This window comes from Falco biarmicus, chromosome 4 (genome assembly GCF_023638135.1).
Source record: "Falco biarmicus isolate bFalBia1 chromosome 4, bFalBia1.pri, whole genome shotgun sequence".
Taxonomy (NCBI): Eukaryota; Metazoa; Chordata; class Aves; order Falconiformes; family Falconidae; genus Falco; species Falco biarmicus.
In genome coordinates this window covers 87,214,337-87,236,214 of record NC_079291.1, presented here as the reverse complement: position 1 = coordinate 87,236,214, position 21,878 = coordinate 87,214,337, and the positions used below count along the sequence as shown (strand labels likewise).

The window sequence follows — 21,878 nt, the reverse complement described above, 5'->3', positions numbered from 1 at the left end:
CACTGGTCTTCTCCATCCCAAACACCTCCCAGTCCCAGGGCACCCACTGGGAGGGCAGGCAAGCAGCCAGCCTTCCAACCTGCAGCCCCAAACCCCTAAGCCTGAGCACCGAGGCAACGGGGCTCACCCCCCCGGCCAGCACTGCCTCCCCACCCCTGCCAGGCTCGGGGTGTTGTGCCACCCACCCACCTACTGCCACGCTGTCACTCCTGTTCTTGACAGAAATCCACCCCCTGCCCACACCAAACTGAAATCTCTGCAGAAAACACGTAAAGGTCATTTTCCACCAGAAATCTGTTCCAGCAGAAGCCTGCCTGCTCACTCAGCCTGCTGCCTCCCCGTGCCAGGCTGGGTCCCCACGGCAGCCACCTTCCCACCGTGTCCCCCCATGCTGGCTAGGGCCAGTCCTGCAGGAATAGACACAGGTGGCTTTTTTGGCACATGCAGTCTGTGGCACCGACCCCTCCGAGCAGCCGTCCTGGCTGCGGTCACCTCTGCAGAGCAGCCACCAGCCACGCCATGGCTCTGCCAGCCCAGCCAGCCCCCCGTGCTGCGCTGCACGTGAAGCCCCCAGCCGCTCACCCCCCCCCAGAGCACCCCCGCCGTGCTGCCTGCCACCTCTGCTACAAGCCTGGCCACAACACAGGCTGGCCTCCCCCCACCGAAACACCTGGCAATACAAACCCGGTCGTTATTTGAGGGTTTTTTGGAGCAGTCACTGCAGGAATGGAAATCTCTGCTGACCCACTGGAGAGAAGCCAAACCCAGGCAGGGCGGCACAAACCACAGTGCCCAGCCTGGGGTCCACATGGCACGTGGGTCCCATGTTCTGCTTTGGGTTCAATCAGACCTTTCCACCTCCCCTCCAAACTCTGGAGTGAAAAATCCCGAGCCCCCTCGTGCCTGGAGGGAAGGCAGGGCTCCCCACCTCGGCAGCCAGCACAGCCTCTCCTCCGAGTGCTCCCACTCATTCGTTAGCTATGCAGCAGAGCTGGAGAGCACAGTACGTTTCCCTGCCTTTCTGGAAAAACCAACAGATGACATGTTTTCACCAACACCTCCATAAAGGGCCAGAAATAAAACAGTCTTTCAAACCCAGCTGAAGAAAAGAAAATCCAGCTGCACAGAAAGGGCTCGGGGGAGTTTCTCCCCTGCGTTTGGAGGTAGAGGAACATTGCTCCGGTGCCAGGGAGCCCTGGGTGCCAGCGGGGGTGGGCTCTGTGCCCCATCGTCCTCCGACGGGAGGATGGGTATCAGTCCTGCTGCATCCCCCAGGGGGAAGGTGCCTGAGAAACAGCACTTCTGTGTAAGGAAGTTCTGTGTCATTCATTGAAGCTTTTCTTTAAAGACAAATAGCACAAAAAATAAATAAATAAAACCCAACTACAACTCGTTTCAATTTTTCATTAATATTTTCAGCAACTCTGTATTTTTCTTAAAAACATTTCTGATGGATCCCTAGGCCAGAAAGGATCCTGGCTCTTCTCTGCAGTCCTGGATCACACCTGAGCATTTCCCCACGCAAGGCTGAGGTCAGCCCTGCCACTGCTCCATGAGGTGCGGGACCTGCTGTGCCCACCACGAACCAAGGCTGTCCTCAGTCTGCCATCGCCCTGCGGGGAGCGGCTGGGGTCACCCCTTGCTGAAGGGGCAAGCTGGGCTGGTTTGGGAAGGCTGGTGCCCCCACCGCTGGATCACACGTGTCGTAGCTGTTGCTGCTGGGATGTGTTCTGCTGAGCCTGCTCTTCCAAGCAAGGAGTCGTCAGCCCAGAGCAGCAAGAACTCAGCCCCACAGCCTCACACTCTCCTGGAGGATAAAGTGCCTGTTAGAGCAGCGATGAGCATGGTAGGGTGCCTCTGAGCTGACCCCATCCCACTGAAGCAAACCCTGTGGATGTCATGGCATCTCCTGCTGCCAGCCCGGCAGGATGCTGGGAACTAGAATTCTCCAGGAGAGCCAGCTGGTGGGACAACGGAGAAGGATCTAGTCCTTGTTATCAGTGTCATCAGCCTGGTACCCACCGGAGCCCACTCAGACGAGCGGCTGGCCTTTGCAGCGTGGGCAGGCAGGTGGCATTTTACACCCCCTGGTCTGAACTCATCCTGTGAATAACTGCAAACAGCTTGGCAGCCCCCTGCAGACACCGTAACCGCCCGGAGCTGCCGGCATACCCGGCGTGGGCAGAAACCTCCTTCCCCAGCGCAGCACTGGGCTCAGCCTTCGTGAGGCAAACCCCCAGCTCTTCTGCAAGCCGCCTGCCTGGCCTGCAGAGAGCTCTCCCTGCCCCCTGCCGCCCCTGCACCACAGGATGCTGGTCACCAGCACTGACAGTCACTGCTTCGGTCTGATCCCTCCATGCAAGGGACAAGAGGCTTTACAAGAATACGGCTTATGTTTCATGAGACGCTTACAGGTCACGGGGGAAGCAATATCCTCTGGGAACTCAAAATCCAGGTGGCAAAAGCCTTTAGAGATGGGATAATCCTGTTTCCCGCCACAAACCGAGAATGGAGTTGTTCCAGGACAGAGGAAACCACGATGAGGGACAAGGGATTTCCCCATGGGTGGCCATCAGGTCACTGGGACACTCAGGGCAGGGCAGGAACCTCTGCTGAGCCCAGCACTGCCTGCAACCTCCTCTGGCCTCATCTCCCACCACCTGGCACATCCCCACAGGCAGATGCCATGAGATGGCACCTCCCTGGGGAACATGCCCACGTGGGGTGGCTCCTGCCCACCGCCCACCACCGGGGTGCTCGGATCCACGCAGACCCACACCAGCCCACCCTGCTAGCGCTATGCCATGCTCCAGCTCTCCATCAGGGCTGGGAAACAGCAAGGAAAGGCGAAGAACAGTGGTCAGCTTCACCACAGCGCTATGGAGGGCTTATGCCCCCCGGCGTATGACCGCACTGCAGGGACAGCCCCAGCTCTGAGCAGCAGGCGGAAAGGCAGCATGCGCCTCGGAGAAAGGTGGTGGCCGTAGAGTCTCCAAATGGGTGGAAGAAGGTTGCAAAGCTCTGGTCAGATAAAAGGATCCGTGTGGGCCCAGGTACCATTGATGGCGTGGAAAGAACAGCAGGACATGGATGTTCACCGACAGCACAATAGAGACTCTCTCACACGGCACAGCAAAATGGAGGAACTTTCTGCCACCCCTTCCCAGGATGCTGCGGATGCTGAAATTTGACATGATTCAAAAAGCAGTTTGAAAACTCTTTAAGTGGGAAAGCTATTTAATACAGATAGCCCCTGGAGCCTGTGCCATGCTTGCCAGAGGGCAGGAGCATGCTCAGAGAAGGCTCAAGGCTGACCAGCTGGACCCTGCACCCCCCCAGACCCACCACAGCCAGCACGGCACGCATCAGCAGCAAGAGGCAACTGGGTGACCCTGCATGTGGGGTCTGTACCTCCTGGGTCGCACACCTACCTACGACGGTGAGCACATCCTTCTCGATGTCAGCCCTGATGTATATCCGTCCCCGACGTTCGGTGTGGTCTGTCCCACACAGACTGGGGACGTTCATCACGCAGCGCTTGTGCACGTTCATCATACAGGCTGCGGGGCAGAGAGAGAGAGAAAGGGACACTCAGCACCCCTTTCACCTCTGCCAAAGCTCAGGGGGTGCTCAGAGAGGATGAGGGGAGGAAGAACCTGTCCTCTTTTTAAATGGGGATGCTTGTGAGGAATTCTGGAATAAACATGCAGCAAATAGCTCTTCAAATGCAGCTGGAGACTCCAGCAGAGCCCTGCCCAGACACAGGGGCCCACCACCAGCAGCAGTTCTGGGTCCTGCCTACAAAGATTACAGGGTTTTTAGCCCTTACTCTAATTACTTGAGGTTTGTTGATTTATCAGACTTCTCTTCCATCACACCCGCGGTGCAATGCTGGATGTTCAGCCAGATTCACCAGGAGCTGATAAAGACCATTAAAAATTACCTGTGTATGTGTATAGATATATACGTGTATAAAAAATTATGCATGAAAACACACAAATATATAACAAAATGTATTTTAAAGAAATTCATTTCCACTTGGTAACATTTTAAAGGTGATAATGAATACACTGTTCCCACAACAGTCAGCAAGCTTCTATATTTATGAGGAAGCCAGCACATGGTGAGCAGCAGAGTATGCTGTTCCCTGTAAGCATGGAAGCAGGCGCTGTATATTCACAGTCCTTTTAAATAGGAACGTACAAGATTAACTTGGAAAACAACTGATCTCTCGCTCCATCCTCTCCCTCTTCTTTCATCCCCCACTTTCTCTTCTCTGTACACTCTGTACAAGCGCCCGGCTTGCAGAGCCCAGCGCTCCCCAGAAGCCGTGTCACAGCGGCAGGCACGGCCACAGGGTGTCAGTCGGAGCCAGCACTGTGCGAGCTGCCGGGTGACGCTGCAGGGTGACGTGGGTGACGCTGCCACGGGGATGCGGGCAGGATCCCCCCCAGCCAGACGCCTTTCCCTCCCCTCTCCCTGCAGCAGTCATGGGGCCCCCACAAGAGATGAGCAGGTGCCCCTTGTGCCCGGCCGCCCCTGCAGTGTGCCCTGCACCCGTGGCAGAGGGGACAGGCTCTCGGCCGCAGCTCTGGTGGGCTGGGAGCCCCTTCCCAGGACCCCCGGGGTGCCAGAGTCCCATCCCCCCCCGCCACCACTGCCACCACTTACTGTCACATTTCATCCCCTGGTGAATGAGCCCGTACAGCAATGACCCGCAGTGGTCACAGAAGGTGGGGCTGGAGTACGTGTGGATTTTAAATTTGTGTTTGCTCCGAGGATCCTAGGAGGAAAATAAAAGATAAAGATTATAAACTTGCATGAAATATTGGCAAGGCACCATCGCTCTCCGCATCTCACATGCCAGCTGGCTTCGGAGATGCTGTTAATGGACTTCAGTCAACTGTCACCAACTGATGTGGACCTTTTCCAACAGTCACCAAGATCCAGCTTTATTACTCTTTATATGTGTTGCCATAACAATGAAAAAGCAGTGCATGGGCTTTTAAGTAACTTGGTCTTAGCACAGAAAACACCAGGTGAAATTTGTGCCTAAGAATCAACATAAGGGCTGAACACTGCTCAACTTCCACATCAACCCAGCGGGGTAAAGCAGAAAAACCCACCCATGTTTTCCACCTATATTAAGACCACCCAGTAAACCTCTTTGCGCTCTCGTGCCAACCCCTCCCCAGCACGCCCCTAGGGAACCAAGCTGCTTAGGGTATACTTTGATATTCTGAGCTTTCTTAAAACCAAGGGCAGCCTTTTCTGCAAGAGCAAAGCATGCAGAACCAGGAGAGCCCAGTTCCTCCCGGACACTGTTTGTAGCCTTGCACAGGCACCTTGCGAACAGCCTTCCCGGACTCCAACAAGGGTCTACCGAGGCTAAACCCGAACAAATTCAAATGAGAAACAGCTTCTCAATAGGGAAATAGGATCAACCACTGGAAGAAATGACTGAGGCAGACGAAGGATTTGGTATTCCTTGGTGCCTTCCATGCAGAGCACCTTTCACAGCTTTGCAGAGGCGGCTGCTGGGCACGCTCTGCAGCAGCACACACACAGGCCGGGGGAAGGCTGTGGTAAGTAGCAGCTGGCTTAATTTCATCTCAGGTTAATTGTTTAAGGGTTAGGGATGAGGCATAGCTCCTGGCTTGGTCATTTGAGCTGCCTGGAAAGGTGCCCGGGCATTAGGAAAGACAGTTTTTCAGGGCACTGTAAGCTAAGTAAATAAATAAGAGTGGAGTCAGAACCAAGCTATAACATCGCTGCCAATACATCACCTCCCGCTGAAATTAATTTTCCTACCACTATTGCACTCAAGCTTTCTGTTGCATTAATCACTAAAATTCTGCATTATTACACAGCACCACAGATAACTTGAGTGATACCAGATAGGTAGAAAAGTAATGGAGCTTCATTTAATTCTATCTGTTAAGTGCTAGGGATTAGGTACATGCTTCAGCAAATTTATTGTACTTGAAACTGAAAATCTCTCACATTTTACCCTAAGCAAACCTCTTCTAGATACGTGCCTCTGATACAGCATGCCACTGTCTCTAGATACAGCATGCCATGTCGGAGAGCTCGTGCGCCAGTTGTGTCAGGCTGAGAGGACAAGGGTTCACGATTAACCCGTCTTCTGGACAACCCCAGCCACCAAGACAACAGTTCTTTAAGCAACGCCGTACGTTTGAAAGCTTTGTGTATTCCCCAGAGATATAACAGAGCACGGGGAACTTAAACTTGAATTTTAGGCTAGGAGAGGAGATGGGGGGTAATTTCCCCCCATGAAAGCTTTGGGTAGGCAGTGGGCAGCGAGTGCTGCAGCAGGGGAGCACCAAGCACTGCTGCCCCATGCACAAATAAACACGCACACCTTTCAGAGAGGCTTACGGGTTTAGTCAGATCCTTCCACTGCATACATTGTAAGCCCTTGAAAACTTACCCTGCTTGATTTTATAACCCGAGCTGTGTTTGTACAGCAGCTCAGGACCATCTCCTAAGCAGCTTTGCCTGGACAACACAGAGCTCTTTAATCAGCACGAACCAACTCCCTGCGGGCACGGTGCCCACAGGAACATGTGCAGGAAGGGGCCGGGGCTGCCTCTCTGGAGACAAGGCACCCAAGAAAACGAAAAACTTTCTTTTGCCACCATCCCAGGAGAAAGGTGGTCTCTGGCTGGCCAGTCAGACACTGAACCATGCATCCTGCAGAGTCCCCCTGGGCACAGCGCCCACACCCCCAGCTGCATGATGCTGCAGAGGAGGACAACCCGGGGATGCTCGGGCATCGGACCACCGCTGACCCTCCATCGGCAGCAGGATGAGGGCAGCGGCAGGGGGGCCACAGGGGCAATTCTAGCAGAACCCCCCCATGCCAGCCAAACCCCAGTGTGTGACACGGGAGGAATTGCCCCCAAGTGTTCCAGTTTCTGTGTTCCCTTCTAGATACAGATATTCCTGTTTAGGCAAATGAAAGTTTTAGTCATTCATAAAAAAACAGAAGCTCAATGCAAAATGAGGCAATTTCCACTTCATGTGAAGGATGTTAAATTCCCACTGGATCTGAGAGTTAAAAAAGACAGAGCTAAAAAAGAAAAGCATGCACCGAGCAGCGCTGTGGCGGCAAGACCATGCTGGCACAGGAACAGCCACAGTTTTCCAAATCACTCCCTCAGCATACCAGCCCCACGAGCAGGCAGGGGGGCTGCTCAGCATCCCAGGCCCCCGCTCACAGGGAGCTGAATCTCTCACAGAGACATTTCAGGCTTCACCTTCTGCTCCCACCCTGAGGGGCTGTTCTGGAGAGATGCAGCACCCTGAGCCCAAGGAGTACACGGGTGGTGGAGGCAGCCAGGCGTGGGGAGGCAGAGCTGCTTCCCTGGCTGCCAGGGAGGACGGGGTGGGTCATCTCACTTTGACCGGTGCTTTAGAAGGTGCCAGAAACTGCAAATTCTGGATATCATTTTCGAACAAGGCTGAAATCGTTTTACAAAGAGACTATTTTTGTCCCAGAGACAGGGATGACGAGATCACTGCGTATGCAGATGCTGAGAGACTTAAAACAAGAATGGTTAAAAAGAAGTTTGCCAAGAAAAGAAAAAGCGCTCCTCCGCCACCCTACCAGCACAGAGCCGTCCCTGAAGAACAGGGCAGAAAAAGCTTTCTTTGGAGCAGAACTGAAAAATGCCTTTAGGAGTGTTTTACTGCACTGAGTGGCTCTGACCTTTCTAATAAGCACCACCACAGATCTGTCGTCCTCCAGCAGCGAGCAGCGGAGGGATGTGTGCATGCCCCGAGGATGCAAACCAGGGAAGGAGAGGAGCTGCTGTTGACTCTGACCTGGTACCCTGCAAGCACTGACCCATCAGAGGCAGACGGAGAGACGACTCCTGCTTCTCAAGTTGACAGCAGGCTTCTGGTCTGAAACGAGCCAGTGCAATATTGCATCCCTGCCTTGCAGAGCAAATCCCACAGCCACTGGCTTCCCCCAGAACCACACACAGCTCTAGTGGCTCATACCTGAGCTGGCCCCAGCCGTCCCACCGTGGGCACAGTGGCTGCCTGTGGGCCCGAGCTGGCAGCAGCCCAAGCTCTCATGCTCTCCCAGGAATCCAAGAGATTTGATTCATAACTGGGTAATCAACTCGTGACCTACAAGGCACTCAGCACAGCACAGCCAGACTTCTATTCAGGCTCTGCAATTACCTGTGTCTTTCTTCTTCAGGGTCATACCCACCACTGAGCTCGCTGAGTGACCGCATCGATGAAATGTATGCTTTCCCACTGAACCCTGATGGAGATGCTGATGCAAGAGCCACCACTCACCAATTACGTGCAGGCAGGCAGCTGGTGGCATTGATCAGACTGACAATTTACATGCTGCTCACACTAGCCAGGAATCTGTTTGCTCTTTTGCAGTGGTCTGTCAGGGTGGCACTGGGCAGGGGCTCATCAGACCGCAGCAAGCCACGGTGTGAGAGCAGTGCAGCAGGGCAGGACAGCACTGACTGGCAAGCAAGGACGTTTTGCTTCGGCTTTTTCTTATGCAAAGTCTGTGTCCTGCAAGGGCAGTAGCCCTCTGTCATACCCAGAGTTGCAAAGATGCTGCCTGGGGATTTATTTACTTCTGCACTAAATTCAGCTTTGCCTAGCTCCGATGGAGCGCAAGCATCACCTCTCCCTCGGGCAGGGAGCTGGGAGGAAGAGCATGGACCAGACCCATCCTCAGGCCCAGCAGCCCAAGCCCTAAAACATTTTTAAACCATGTCCATCCCACTTGGGTTCAATTTCTAAAACTGAAGAAATTGTATTCGTAAAAATATGAAGAGTACTGAAGTTTCTTCTGCTTCTCTATGCAAATAGACCTGCACAAGCACAGCCCCATCGCTGCACAAAGCGCCGCAGCCCCCACCCCACAGCCCCCTGCCCCAGGCAGCCAGACCTGCACCTACAGCTGGTGCCATTTCAGTCCTTTGTACCGACAACACTTGCTGGACTCCACAGAACAGCCACAGAGCTTTGGTTCAAGATCACGTCTCCCTGCTTTCCCCACCTGACTGCAAGGAAAGCTTTAAATTATCTCTTCTGAAGAAGCATTAACATAGTTCATGTGAAAAGGCCACGCTGAAATGAATTTCATAGCAACTTAAGCAGCCTAACAGCAGAGCAAACCACGCAGCCACAGCTCACCATCTGCACCTAATGAAACCCAGGCAGCGGACACAACACCAAAAATCTCACACTTTGTTCCCACTTTTCCCCTGGGGAACATCCCCGCCGGTCCACAGGAAACAACTCGAAGCAGCCTGGCAGCAACTCTAAAGGTGACACTGGAGAGAAGAGCCTGTGGTTCCCCTTCGAGGAAATAACGGTTCGCAAGAGGCTGGGTCAGGGATGAGAAGACGACAGCTCCGGGTTGAACTGAAGCCAGGAGGTGGGGGGAGGGGAGGGAAAGGTGAACTGGAGACAATGGCAGCCACCAGGGAGGGGACCGTGTGCTCTCAGCAAGGCCGGGTTTGTGGCAGTGCCCCCCTGCCCTGTCCTGTTCGGGAGCTGCTGCTCCAGCACATAGCTCCTGCATCTTCCCACACACCTGCACAGGGCTGGAACGACACCTTTGGTGAGAAATAGTTCCAAGTCCCAGCAAAAACCAAGTAACAAGTGAACAAGAGCGATGGATCTTTGTTTCAACGAAGAGGGCTATGATAAACCACAGAGGTGCCCCTGAAAGAAGGTTATGCACGAGAGCAAAACACAGGTACTGCTCAAGGCAAGACGGCAAAAGTCAGGGGCTCCATCACTGGAACATCTTTTCTACCAATATTGTAACTCCTTGCAAGCCTGCTTCAGCAGGCCACGCTTTAAAGATAATTTGACACTGCTGCACCAGTAAACGGTACCAACAATATTTTTCCTGTTGCTCACAGTATTGCAGCCACAGAAAACCCCACAGAGCACAGGGCCTGAAGGCATCACAGCACAGGCAGCGGGATGCAGGCAGCTCCTCTGCCCAGCCCTTGGTGGGGAAGGGCAAGCGGTCCCTGAGCACAGCCAGCACACCAGCAGCAAACATGTCCATGGGCACGAGCATCGCCGCTTGGGCTGCTTCCATGTCAAACACATAGCCACAGATAAAACTTGCCCTTGACAGTTTCCAGCAAGTTAATATATTTTTATTGATAAAAGATCTCATCTGCTAGTCAGACAACTGCAGAGGGATACGGATGACAGTTATTCTTCTCTTGCTGCTGCCAATACCAAATAAAATACACTCTTACTAAGCAGCAAAAATAAGAAAAGGCAAAGTCAGCTTTTTTTTCCCTGAGCAGCATTAGTATCTCAGCATCACATAGAACTGTTTGTTATCTTTCACATGCCTTGAGAATCATTTTATTATAGCATAACCTCTCCATGAGAATGGGGCTCCCACAGCGCTCTCCTTTGCACCCTCCGGGTTGCCCAAAATGGCACAAAGACCCCCCAAAACACCTCCTGCCTGCAGGACACCATCTTTCTAGACCCCCTCACCAGTGTCACCTGGGTGGGCAGAGGCTGCACCACCCACCTCACTGCCCTCCCAACAGCTGCACTTCGCAGAACCTAGCTCGGACCCATGCACCAGGTCTCCAGAGCCAGGGGCAGGCCACTGACCCAACCACCCTCTCCAAATCCCCTCCCTTAACCAGAGGCACAACCAGACGTGCCGGGAAAATGAGAGAAGAGCTTTTCAATTACAGGGCTGAAGACATGTGCAGGCTGGCAGGAGAAGGAGCTGGGCTCCGGCAGAGCCAGGGAAGCACCAGAAGGTGCTGGGAGGGAGCAAGGCAGATACATCTTCATCCCACGGGAACTGTCACCAGCTGCCTGTGCTGACAGTGCCGGCAGGAGCAGCAAGCATGTGCCCTCGTGCAAGGGGCAGATGGCACACCATGAGAGCTAGAGAAGTTAATTAGCAAGACAAAAGAAAGCAGCAAGTTGCAGCAAGGCTGTGAAGATCTGCTTATGCACCAGACCTGGGGCATCCCAGAGGTACCAGGGATGTGAGGAGACAGGCTCTGGGCAAGAGGGTGCTTGGCATGTTCAGGATGGGCACATCTGGAAGAAGGGAAGGCTGCGCATCCCACCTCCACCCTCAAACCCACGATGCTATCCTACATAAAGGAACTACCCAGGAGCAGGTATCCCTTCCCACTGGAGATAACCCCAGAAAGGAGAAACTTGAAGGAGCTGCTAATTTTCAGGTAACACACGTGGCACCTTCATTTGTTCTGCTGCTGACATCTCCTTGCTAATTGTTGCCAGCCCATGTTTGACCAAACACTCTAGAGAAGAAACTAAATTTGGGAAAACGGAGCAAACTTCTTTGCATCCTGCTACAAGCGTCAGCTGGGATCTGGTGATGCTGTGCATAAGGGGGTAACGACCATGTGCTGACACAGCAAAGAGTTTTCTGACACCTGTGACCAGCACCCAATGAAACTTCTTTATTTCTAAGAGAGTGGCAGCAATACTTGCTTCAGTACAAACACAAACGTCTGGAGCTTTTTGAGAAAGGAGGAGCCCAAGACAAAGATGAAATGATTTTGCCTCCAGCAAACAGAGTGCAGAAAGACCAAAGGTGCAGCCGTGAAATCCTGCCCTAGAGCTTCAAACGGTGGGAAAATTAAATACAAACTTGAAATGACGCTACATTGGCCTGTTACCTTCCTAGAGCAACTCCGATATTTATTAATGCATCCTGATTAGATGACCTTTAACAGGATAATGCAAAGAAGGTCATTTTAATGATTATTTTGTCTACAATTTAAATAATCATGCATTCTACTAATAGCTCTGACTATAATTAGGTTTGCCGACTGCATTACATTACACATGCCTGACTTCAGCTCCTGAAGACCTTGCCATATTTGAGAAAGCTTCAGCTTGAACGGTCACACCAGCTCTGCCTCCAGTGAACAGGAGAGCACAGAAGCGTCAGAGCTTGTAATGAAAAATGGCAGAGTTTAACACTGGAACCAGTGGGGCTGGACTGGCCATCCTCTCCAGAACAGCTCACCAGACCTCAACTTCGGGGATGCTGGAGAGAGCACCCAACCTGCTGGCACATTAATGTGAAAGCTACAGTGAAGCTCAGAGGTTTTGGAGGAATGCATGCCCTGGCAGTCGTGGGAGCCTAGGCCAGTGATGTGGGGCAGGTGAGCATGCAGCCCTCAGCACCAGCACAGCACACATTTGGACCAAGTCACAAAAGTCAAATGTAAAAAGGCCTCTGCCCTCAGCTAGCCAGTGCTGTGTAAGACACGCTGTCCTCAGCAATGCCACTGCCCAAAACACTGACCCACTATCACATCTTCAGTCATCAAAAACCTAAAAAGCAATCTAGCATGAAAGCAGTCTCTGTGTCTTCAGTACCAGCATTTATAGCTACAGCTTCATTTTCTGTTGCGAGAAGAGAATTAATGGTTTGGTGGTTGTTTTCGTCGTCGTTTTTTTTTTTTCTTAGAGTCCCTATCATCACCATACAATTAGTCCTCCTCTCCTAGACAGAAGATCACTATTCGATAGGCTACCCAAGGTCAAACACACAGTCTTGCTTCCTCAAGGAGGTTCAAACAATCAGATCGAACAGAAAGTGCTCTCAAGCAGGACTAGTTGACAGTAACAGAAAGAGACTTTGACAAAGAGGGTAGATCTGATTAGATGTAAGGAAGAAACTCCCTGTGAGGGCGGCGAGGCGCTGGCACAGGCTGCCCTATCCCTGGCAGTGCTCAGGGCCAGGCTGGACGGGTCTGGGGGCACCCTGGGCTGGTGGGGGGTGTTCCTGCCCATGGCAGGGTTGGAACTAGGTGGTCTTGCAGGTCCCTTCCAACTCAAACCGACCGCCCTATGACTCTATGACTAACATTTCACTGCTCTCCAGCTATTTTATGTTCTGAAAATGTCAGCCTCCCCCAGGATTATCTGCTTGATATGTGCACAAACCACCATCCCATAAGCACTTAAGAACATACTTAAATAAAACTATTCTGTCTGAAGTTAAGTAACTACTATTACTCAGGTGTTTAGAATTAAGCATCCATATATACCATAAGCACTTTACAGGATATAAAGTGGTTTTCTCCTCGATTCTCACAGAACTATTAGTACTACAAGATGCAGAGATCAAGGAACAAAGTTGGAATATTTTTTTTCTTTTAATATTTTTCCCTGGGTTTCACAGCTAGCATACTAGATTAGAGCATCTCTGAGGATGAAAAGCAGCAGTCAGCTGGAATTAACAGCTCCAGCCCCGGCTGGGAGCTGGGTGGAACTGCAGCATCTCTCCTTTGCAGCCCCAGCCGCTGCTCTGCACTGCCCCTGCAGATGCCAAGCCCGGGGATGCCATCTCACTGGATGCCATCTCACTGAATGAATCCCTTCTCTTCCAGCTCAGCAAAATCACGTGGCTTGCTGTAAGGATGAACACACTGTAAGGCTTAAAACCAATGCAATACATTAAACTCATTATTTCTGCAAGATTTCATTGGATATTGATATTTGTTAAAGGAAAGACAGTCACCAGATTACTGCACCAAATGAAAAAAACCGCAGAGCTATAGTCATTACAGCCTAGATGCTAGGTTGACTTAATTATAGGTCATTCTGGATTCATGCTGTGGTTATTAGCAACAACAGAGCAGAGGAAAACACAAGCTTTGTATCACTTCAAAATGAAGCCCCTGTCCTCAGCTCATTCCCAAAGTAGGCAGGGCATTGCTGTTTGCTGAAGCAGTTTTCCATCTCCCAATTCAAAGCTCCTTAAGGATTACACTGCTCTAAGAAGCCTGACTGACAGTGCAAAAGGAACGAGGTTTGCCCTGCATGCATCCCCCAATTACACCCTGGCTGACAGTCATGCAGGAGCACAAACCCGAGGGCTTTGCTAAATAGCAAAAGAAACCCAGGTACAAAAAGGGCTATTTTTGCTCCGTGCTTTAAGTCCCAGGCATCCGCATTGCTCTCTTCATTTTCAGAAATAGTCTATTTAAAAGTTAACTCACACCAACCGGGCAGCTTCTACCTGCCTGCCCGATGAGCCAGTGGCAATCGTCACCCAGCAGTAATAGCAAGCAACAGAGAACTTGATACGAGGGGATGTGGAAAGGCCCTTGATCAAGCAGCACCTCTTAAAATGTGACAACTTAGATTTAATTTAGACCTCGCCCTTCTCAGGCAGAGGCTGCCCGCAGTAACCTACAGCCAGACAGCCATGGGGCAGGAGGAGACCGGCGCGGGAGAGACCCGGGGCCAAGGGAGTGGGATCAGGCTGCCCAAGGGCTCCTCACTGCTCCTTGCTTGCCCCAGCACGGACAGGACTGGTGGGGAGAAAAAGAAAAGCATTACAGCCACCTTCGGCCAAAACTTCACACAGAAACAGGCGAAGCATCTCCCCAGGACCTGCTGCCTTTCCTGCTGGCTGCGAGCTGCCGTCCGGATGATGAGCAAGGATGAGAAAGCGGTGCCTGGGCGGGCAGGCTGCCCAGCGCCTGAGCAAAGCTCCGGAGGTGGCACCTTCATCACAGCCTTCCCTGCTCTCCCCCTGCGAAACCTCATTTTCCTTGAGCAAGGTTAAGTGGTTTCAGCATTTCCATCCCCACAGCCACCTTTGCCGGCACCTTTCTGCTGTTTCTGCACCACAGCAGGGAAGGTTCCCAGCTCTGCTGCCCCAGGGGCACCCACAGCGAGCTCCTCCTCCAGCTAGTTCGCACCTAAGGCAGCACTGTCAGATTTCACCTCTGTACACACAAATATCTAAGCACCTATCTATACATGCATATTTTTGGATATATGACATATACCTCATAGACTGAACAAAGTCTGCAGGGTGCTAGACTTGTGAGTGGGTCTCCGTGCCATTTTCTTTATGTTTTTTAAATGACAGAACAGGAGAGAAAGCATGTCAGAGCTAAATCCACATGGCCAGAAGGAATCTCACAGCATGACATTACTTAGCAGCAAAGGTCATAAAACCTCCAGCACTGCTGGCTGCACAGTGGAGCGAGCCCAACAGATGCCTCGCTGCCCAGCGGGCACAGGGTGGGCAGTGTGGGTGACAGGGGCTCTGCCACCCTGAGCACTGGCACTGTGCAGAGGGACACAGACACATGTGTGCAAGCTCATTACAGCTTGCCTGGATGGCTGAACTCAACTCTCAGGGGAGTGCTCTCCTGCCACCCTTACCTCACTGCTCCATGCCTTTGCCAGTTCTCTTCACTCTGCTTCAGCAGGCGCCTGCTGCAGAGGCAGTGAGTGAAATTGCACACACACACCCCCCCCCAAAAAAAAAAAAAAAAAAAGACAAAAACCCCAGGGGCACAAAGGCAAGCAGTGGGAAGCCCTAGCTTCCCTCTCACACAGCTCTACCCTCCTGAGCAACCTGCTCCAGACGTGTGTGCTGGGACACACTCCGGTGCGCACACACGCTCGCACGCAGACCTCACCGCTGCTCCCCTGCAACGGATCCCGACTGTGCCCCTTTGGCAATGCCCAAAGCGTTCAGAGATGGAGAAAGAGGGATGCTTTCATCACAACCAAACCCCATCCTGCCAGCAGAGTGATGGAGTCCTGCCCTCGACCACCCATGCCTTGCTCCCTGTAGGCAGCGCAGCAAGCAGGCAGCAGCTCCTGCCCACACCTCCACTGGAAGACCCTGCTTGCTCCAGGCACTGCAAGGGCTTCAAGGGCTCATGTCTTGCAGCCCCACACCAGTGCCACCCTGCCACCTTCCCCCGGGGCTGCTGTACAGCTGCAGAAAGGGCCATCAGTGCCATGGCTGCTCCCACGAAGGCGGTGCAGGACAGAGCTGCAGACACCTGGCTGCCGCATACAGCCATAACCCAGGCCCAGGAACAATCCCCACCAACTACTTGGGGGTCAGGGTGTTCACACAGGGCCCCCACAGCCTGAGTACAGGTGCAGGACCAGAGTACTCGTGGATGCATTAGTCTCTTTTGGGCTGGCATCTCTACAGCATCCCCTTTCCCCCCACACTAACTGATTTTAAGGTTCAACAGCCACCGGTACACCACAATTAGCAGTAACCTCTATGGAGAAGAAAGTCTTCGATGAGGAACATGATGCCCAGGGAGGGGAGATTTAAAAATCCAGGTAACACCTTGACTTCCAGTGTGAAGTGGAAATAAAACTGGGCTTATCAAACCACACGCAAGCCCCTGTCTTAAATGCCCCGTTCTGGGGGCTGCTCCCACAGCATGCCCAGCAGCCACAAGGCAGCACACAGGAGCAGGACCCAGGCAGCTGCGGCACTGAGCTGGAAGACACCTACCAGGGCAGCTCAGACAGCTGGAACCAGCCAAAAGCTCCATCACCAGCTCATTAAAACCAACACTCTGCCAAGCATCCTCTCTGCAGGTGGAGGAGGGCTGTCAGGTAGGCTTCAGCATGCTGGAGGCACCACCCTGTGGAGCTGCAAGAACATGTGCCCCAAGAAATCCAGCATCAGGAGGTCAGGGTCAAAACGGGGTTTTGCAGAGGCAGGTGCATTGATCAGCCACAAGCTGGGCACTGGGATAGAGTCACTGCTTTGCTAGAGCCAGAGCAGTGACCCGGTTCAAGGGTAGCTCTGGGAATGGGGGGGGGGTGTGGGGGGTGTGTCAGTCAGGTACCATCCCACCCCATGCCCCTGCCTGGGGTACCCAGCAGCTCTGCCGTGGGGTTGCCCAGCAGTTTTTTTGGGACCAAAGCCCAGCCAGATCTCTCCAATCCAAACCAGAAATTCTCCAAGCCCAGTACAATACAGGAGGAGAAACCAGGCAAAAGGGGAAGCCAGCAAGTCTGCCCTTTGGCTGGAACAGAAACACACTTGTGGCAAAGGATCCCAGACCACTGTGACCCATGCCCAGCCCTTCCCCTCCACGTCCCCCACAGCCCAACACCGTGCCCAAAAGGGGCTGACACCCCCCGTGCCTCCCGCCCCTCCCCAGAGCTCCCAGTATGACAAGCATGGCACACAGCCCCGCCGCGGGCCGGGCGACTGACAACGCGTGTTAAGCCTCCACCTTCAGCTGCCTGTTACGCCGCCTGCTCCCACTGGTTCTATTTTTAAGGGTGAGAGTTGTGGTGCACTGTCGTTTCCCCAATTCAATCTCTTTCCTCCTAGCAGTTCCCCAAATTAGCCAGTTTCCACGGTAAAACGCAAAAACTGCCAGACAGACCTAAAAGGTGCTGGCAGAACTGTGCTGGGGAGCCCAAGCCAGCTCCACTCTGCTGCTCCAGCTCTCACTCGCCCCCGAAAACCCAGGGATTCACCAGGAAATTAAGTCCTTGTGAAAATAAGGATGGGGAATTAGTTAGCAGGCGTTTGGGTGGTTTTCTTGTTTTTTTAAAGAATGGCAATATTGTTTTCCATAAGCCACACCTAGACCGGTATTTCTGAGTAATTCTGTTGTCCTTGATGATGCTGTCCAGTCAGTCCTGTGTTTTCCAAAGGAGTTTAAGCAAACACAGCAACACTGACGATGCAAACCACGAGCAAGCATAAAACATGCCTGCAGGTTTGCTGGTTTATTTTTTCTCCTTGAGAAGACCAAACATACATATCTGTTTAATTAAACCTGCAAGATGATATGGAACAGGCTTGAAAAAAAAAAAAAAACCTGTGTCTGCTCTTATGAGAAAGCCCCCAGGGTGAGGAGCAGGGATGCTGCAGGCGAGTGGCGGAGAGCCCCGACACCAGGTAACACCGAACCACCACGGGGCAATGCAGGACTGACATGGAAATAACGATGCAGGGCATTGATGCCTTTGGAAAAAGTGATGAGCTGAGGAGGAACGAGGGCTGGCACTTCCCCCGGGGCTGACTCTGGTTTAGCAACACAGTGGGCATCTGTTAAACAACAGCTAAATCTTTCAGGTATTTCACTTGTGACAAAAGGAATTGATCAAGACCTTGAACCCAGCCCTGCCAAAGAGAGTGTCGTCTTCAGCTGAGGGCACACTGGCCAAAATCTTAAAGCAGTTTTTTAGCACTTAGTGCTTCATGCACTCTAGTGAACCCCAAGCCTAAAACCTCAGTTCAGGCAGCAGAACCTGGAAACATCATTTTACGGGTAGGGAATCTGAGGCTGTGACTCAAGGAACAAGAGGGAGCCGGGGCAAGGCTGCACGTTCAGCCCCAAACACACACCGCTGTATGCCTGTACGCTGCCAGCACATCAGGGCGAACAAGTTACTGGGTGATCTGGAAGTGTTTTAGGTGTCTCAAAACTATGAGAGCCCCCAGATCCATGAAAAACAATTAGAGATGTCCATGAAATAACAACACAGAAGTGTCATCAGCCAAGAAACCTGGAGGAACATCTCCTCCAAATTGCTGGGAAACAATAAGATCCAGGAAACACCGTGCTGTACCTTCAGGCAGGGCACTGGACCAGGTACTTACATCGGAGGCAGGGCCTTTATCAGCGCCGGGGCAGGAGAAGGTAACGAACTCATGGCACCGCTTGTGCACAACAAAGCAGCAAACTGCAAAGAGAAAACAGTGACAGTGTCAGGGTACTTGAAGGGATGGGCACCACAGGAATCCAGAGTTTAAGAAAACATAAAAAGCTATTATGTCTAATCTATGAAAACAGTCATCCAGGGCTCAAGCATTTCTTTAAGGTTTAAAAATCTGCCACAGGTTTACTTATCGAATACTGTCAACTGGACCAGCCGTTTCAGTAAAACTAAGCAGAAGCAAAACGCTGAGCGAACGTCAAAGGAGGGCTGGGAACCCTTATGTTCGCTTTGAGCTCATTGTCACTCGTTGCACACGCTTTGAGGTCACTGCCATCTATAAAAAGAGGGAGAATCTGGCATTTGCGGGTATCTGAACTGAAAAGTGCACGTGTCCAAAAATGGAAGATTGTACCGATGGAACAGGTGGGCAATTTTCCTCCCACAGCTCTGCTTTTCTTCAGCAACTCCACAGCCTCCGTTTGCCAGACCAGAAGACACGTACATCTTCCTCATGCACGCATGTTGATGACAAAGTCACCCTTTCTGGGAACAGCGCAGGAAAATTAATCCCAACGTGCCACCACCCAGACTTCCAAGTTAAGTACCCAGAGCTAGATCCGCATCCCTTAAACCACACGCTAATCAGAAGCTGCCAGCAGTCCGTGCAGTCAAAGCGCTGTACTTAAAGGCTAATCTTTTCCCCTAAATACCAAATAAGCACCCTACTTTCAGCGATAAACCTTAAAAAAGGCCACTTGGCACTGCAGATAACGTCAACTGACAGCACAGGTCCTTCTCTGAGGGTCTCAGCCTACCTCATCCTGCAGCTGGAGGTGACGTTACTGCTGTGAGAAGCTGGGGTGCCCCAGGCCTGGGGAACAGAGGCACCACCTCGCACCCCACGTCCCCTCCTGCTGGGTGCCAGCCCCCCCAGCTTCAGCTGCGCTCCACACCGCAGCCGCACTGCGCCTCGTCCCCAGGGATGGGACCTCTGCTCCGAGAGGCACCACCACACACGAAGGGAACCCAGGCAGGAACGGAGCAAAGGCAACAAGTGCCGTTTTTGTGAACAAAGCAAAGCTGCACAAAGGCTGCCTTTGTCCGGGGGGGAACCTGGGCACCAGGCTCAGCTCCGTTCAGGGTTCTCATTGCCACATCCTTGCCCCAAGAGCCATAATTACACTAAATAGAAGACAAACTGGAAGATGAGATGCAGCCTACTGGAGTTCAGAGAAACTGAGCACATACAACTGATGGAGCAGTGCAAAAACAAAGCAGTTTTCAGTTGCATCAATATTGGACTTTTCCTAAGGAACAAGGAAAAGGCAAGTGACATTTGACATTAAACTCACAATCTCCTTATTGTGCCCTGCTACATCCAGCTTTGATTTTCCTTTCCATATTTTTCTTTGTTTCACAAAGAAACACAGAAGGTTTTAGAGCTGCCAAAAACTCTCTCGTTATAGGACCTCCCCCTTGCTTTTCTGAGTCTAACAAATAAACATTTTTTAAAAACATTGTTCACCGCCTCTGTCATTTGTATACAGAGACAGAAGCATCTGGGAAGCAGGAAGGAAGAAATCAGAACTCTATTAGTAAAGATTTGTCCTGAAATGTGTGTATAAACTCAATACAGCTCCGCGACATGCTGGAGCACGGGCGCTGTCAGGAGGTTACACTCCGATGCCAGCACACAGGCTGCGGTGAGAAGTTCCCAGCAGAGCCTGAATAATTTCAGTTCAACAGAACAAACAAGACTGCTACTGGGCTGAACATCCAGCATTCCTCCATGCCATATGTAAACAGGCTGTTGGACACAAACCTGACTCTGAAGAGTAGGTAACAAAGAAAAGCAGGTCCTTTGGTGCTTCCCCAGGTCCCGAGAAGCTTTTGCACTTTGGGGACAGCAATATCTCTTCCTGCTTGGGGAAAATAACCTTCCTGCCTTTGGGATGACAAGCTATGGGAAAAAAAAAAAGCAGGAGTTGGCTGTGCTGGTCTTCCCACCAGTGACACTAGGTCGCCAGAGACTGCCTAGTTCTGCTTTATGTGGTGTGAACCAGGTGCTGGCAGCAGCTGTCCTCCCGCCCTCGCCTGGCACCCAGCATCCTGCTGGCTGGACACATCCAGGGATGCTTCCACACATGGGCCAGGCTCTGCTCCGCAGGTCTTTGGAGAACGGAACTATTGCCAGTCTCTCCGAAGGGAAACCCCTTCTGAACACAAGGCATTGCTGCCAGCACCCACAGGACGCCAGCCCTGCCCGCAGCCCCCGTCCGGCTGGGCTCACCCCACCTATGCAGCGCTGGGCGCAACGACACATTTCCTGCAATTCAGGAGCAGGCAGAGGAAAGCAGCCGTCCCAAGGGCGGCTACCAGCACACGGAGCGCTCGAGGTAGGGTAAGGATTGAAAAAAAGGTTCATTTCTATCCCTTGTAATGGTGGCTTCACCACCGTAGCTACTTCTGTGCGTGCTCATTGCTTTACTTCCCACATGCACCTCCCCCAAACAGGGCAAGGGCAAGCTGCCAGTTTGACTTTATAGAAATTCAGAAACCTGGCCTTGCTATTTTTGCCCTCACCAAAAGCTGCAGTACTTTGGTTTCAAAAGCAACGCCCCGATCCCCTCTGTGCCAGGCGGACAGGACCGTGCCCTGCTCTGCCAGCGCATTAACAGGGATGCATCACTCCCTGCGGTCTGCACCGCATGGCCAGCAGATGCAGCACATCAGCAGCACTGTGGGTTTCATGTGTATTTGATTAAAAATTTTTAAAAAACAAACTCTTAAGTTCTGCCGCACACAGGAACCTGCAGTGGCTTTCTATACTCTGCTCATGACACATTTAATGTGTCAGGCAGAAGTTAGGTGAGAGGGAGAAACAAGGGAGGAAGTTGAAGAAGCAAGGGAAAGGAGAACACAGGACTGGGAGAGGATGACTGGAGCAAGCGAAACCAGCCCTGGGTGAGCTGCTTGCTCTCACCCCTCCAAAGAAACTACAATAGAACACATTCATCCTACATTCTCACTTGCAGAAAAGGTGAAATGCCCATTTCTAGTGGCAAGAGAGACTAGAAGGCCAATGTCCAAGAAGCTCAAAACCACCCCAAACTTTCATTGCAGCCTCTCCCCCATATTCTTTTAAGATTTCATTGAAAAGCTGAATTATTAAAGACCATGTTGAATACATACAGTAATACATCTGTCCTGAGAGGGCAGGAGGTAAGGAATACACTGGAAATTCAGTATTTTCTCTGCAAGTGGAAAAATAATTGCCACGTGTTCCAGACTTTCATATTACAGCTCAATTAAGCAAATGACAGCCAAATCACTGTAAGTCACCTTTGTGGTGACTGAATACTTAGCAAGAA

At 52.0% G+C, this 21,878-nt stretch overlaps 1 protein-coding gene across 2 annotated transcripts in view; it reads right to left on the bottom strand.

The window, feature by feature from the left end:
* Positions 1–21,878, bottom strand: part of PRKCB (protein kinase C beta) — a 129,509-nt gene that overhangs the window by 59,362 nt on the left and 48,269 nt on the right. For both annotated transcript variants that reach the window (XM_056334964.1, XM_056334963.1), the window contains exons 3-5: positions 18,449–18,531; positions 4,672–4,783; positions 3,432–3,560 (exon numbers count right to left, since the gene is read on the bottom strand). In XM_056334964.1, coding sequence (XP_056190939.1) covers positions 3,432–3,560; positions 4,672–4,783; positions 18,449–18,531 — 324 coding nt within the window. The remainder of the gene's footprint in view (positions 1–3,431; positions 3,561–4,671; positions 4,784–18,448; positions 18,532–21,878) is intronic.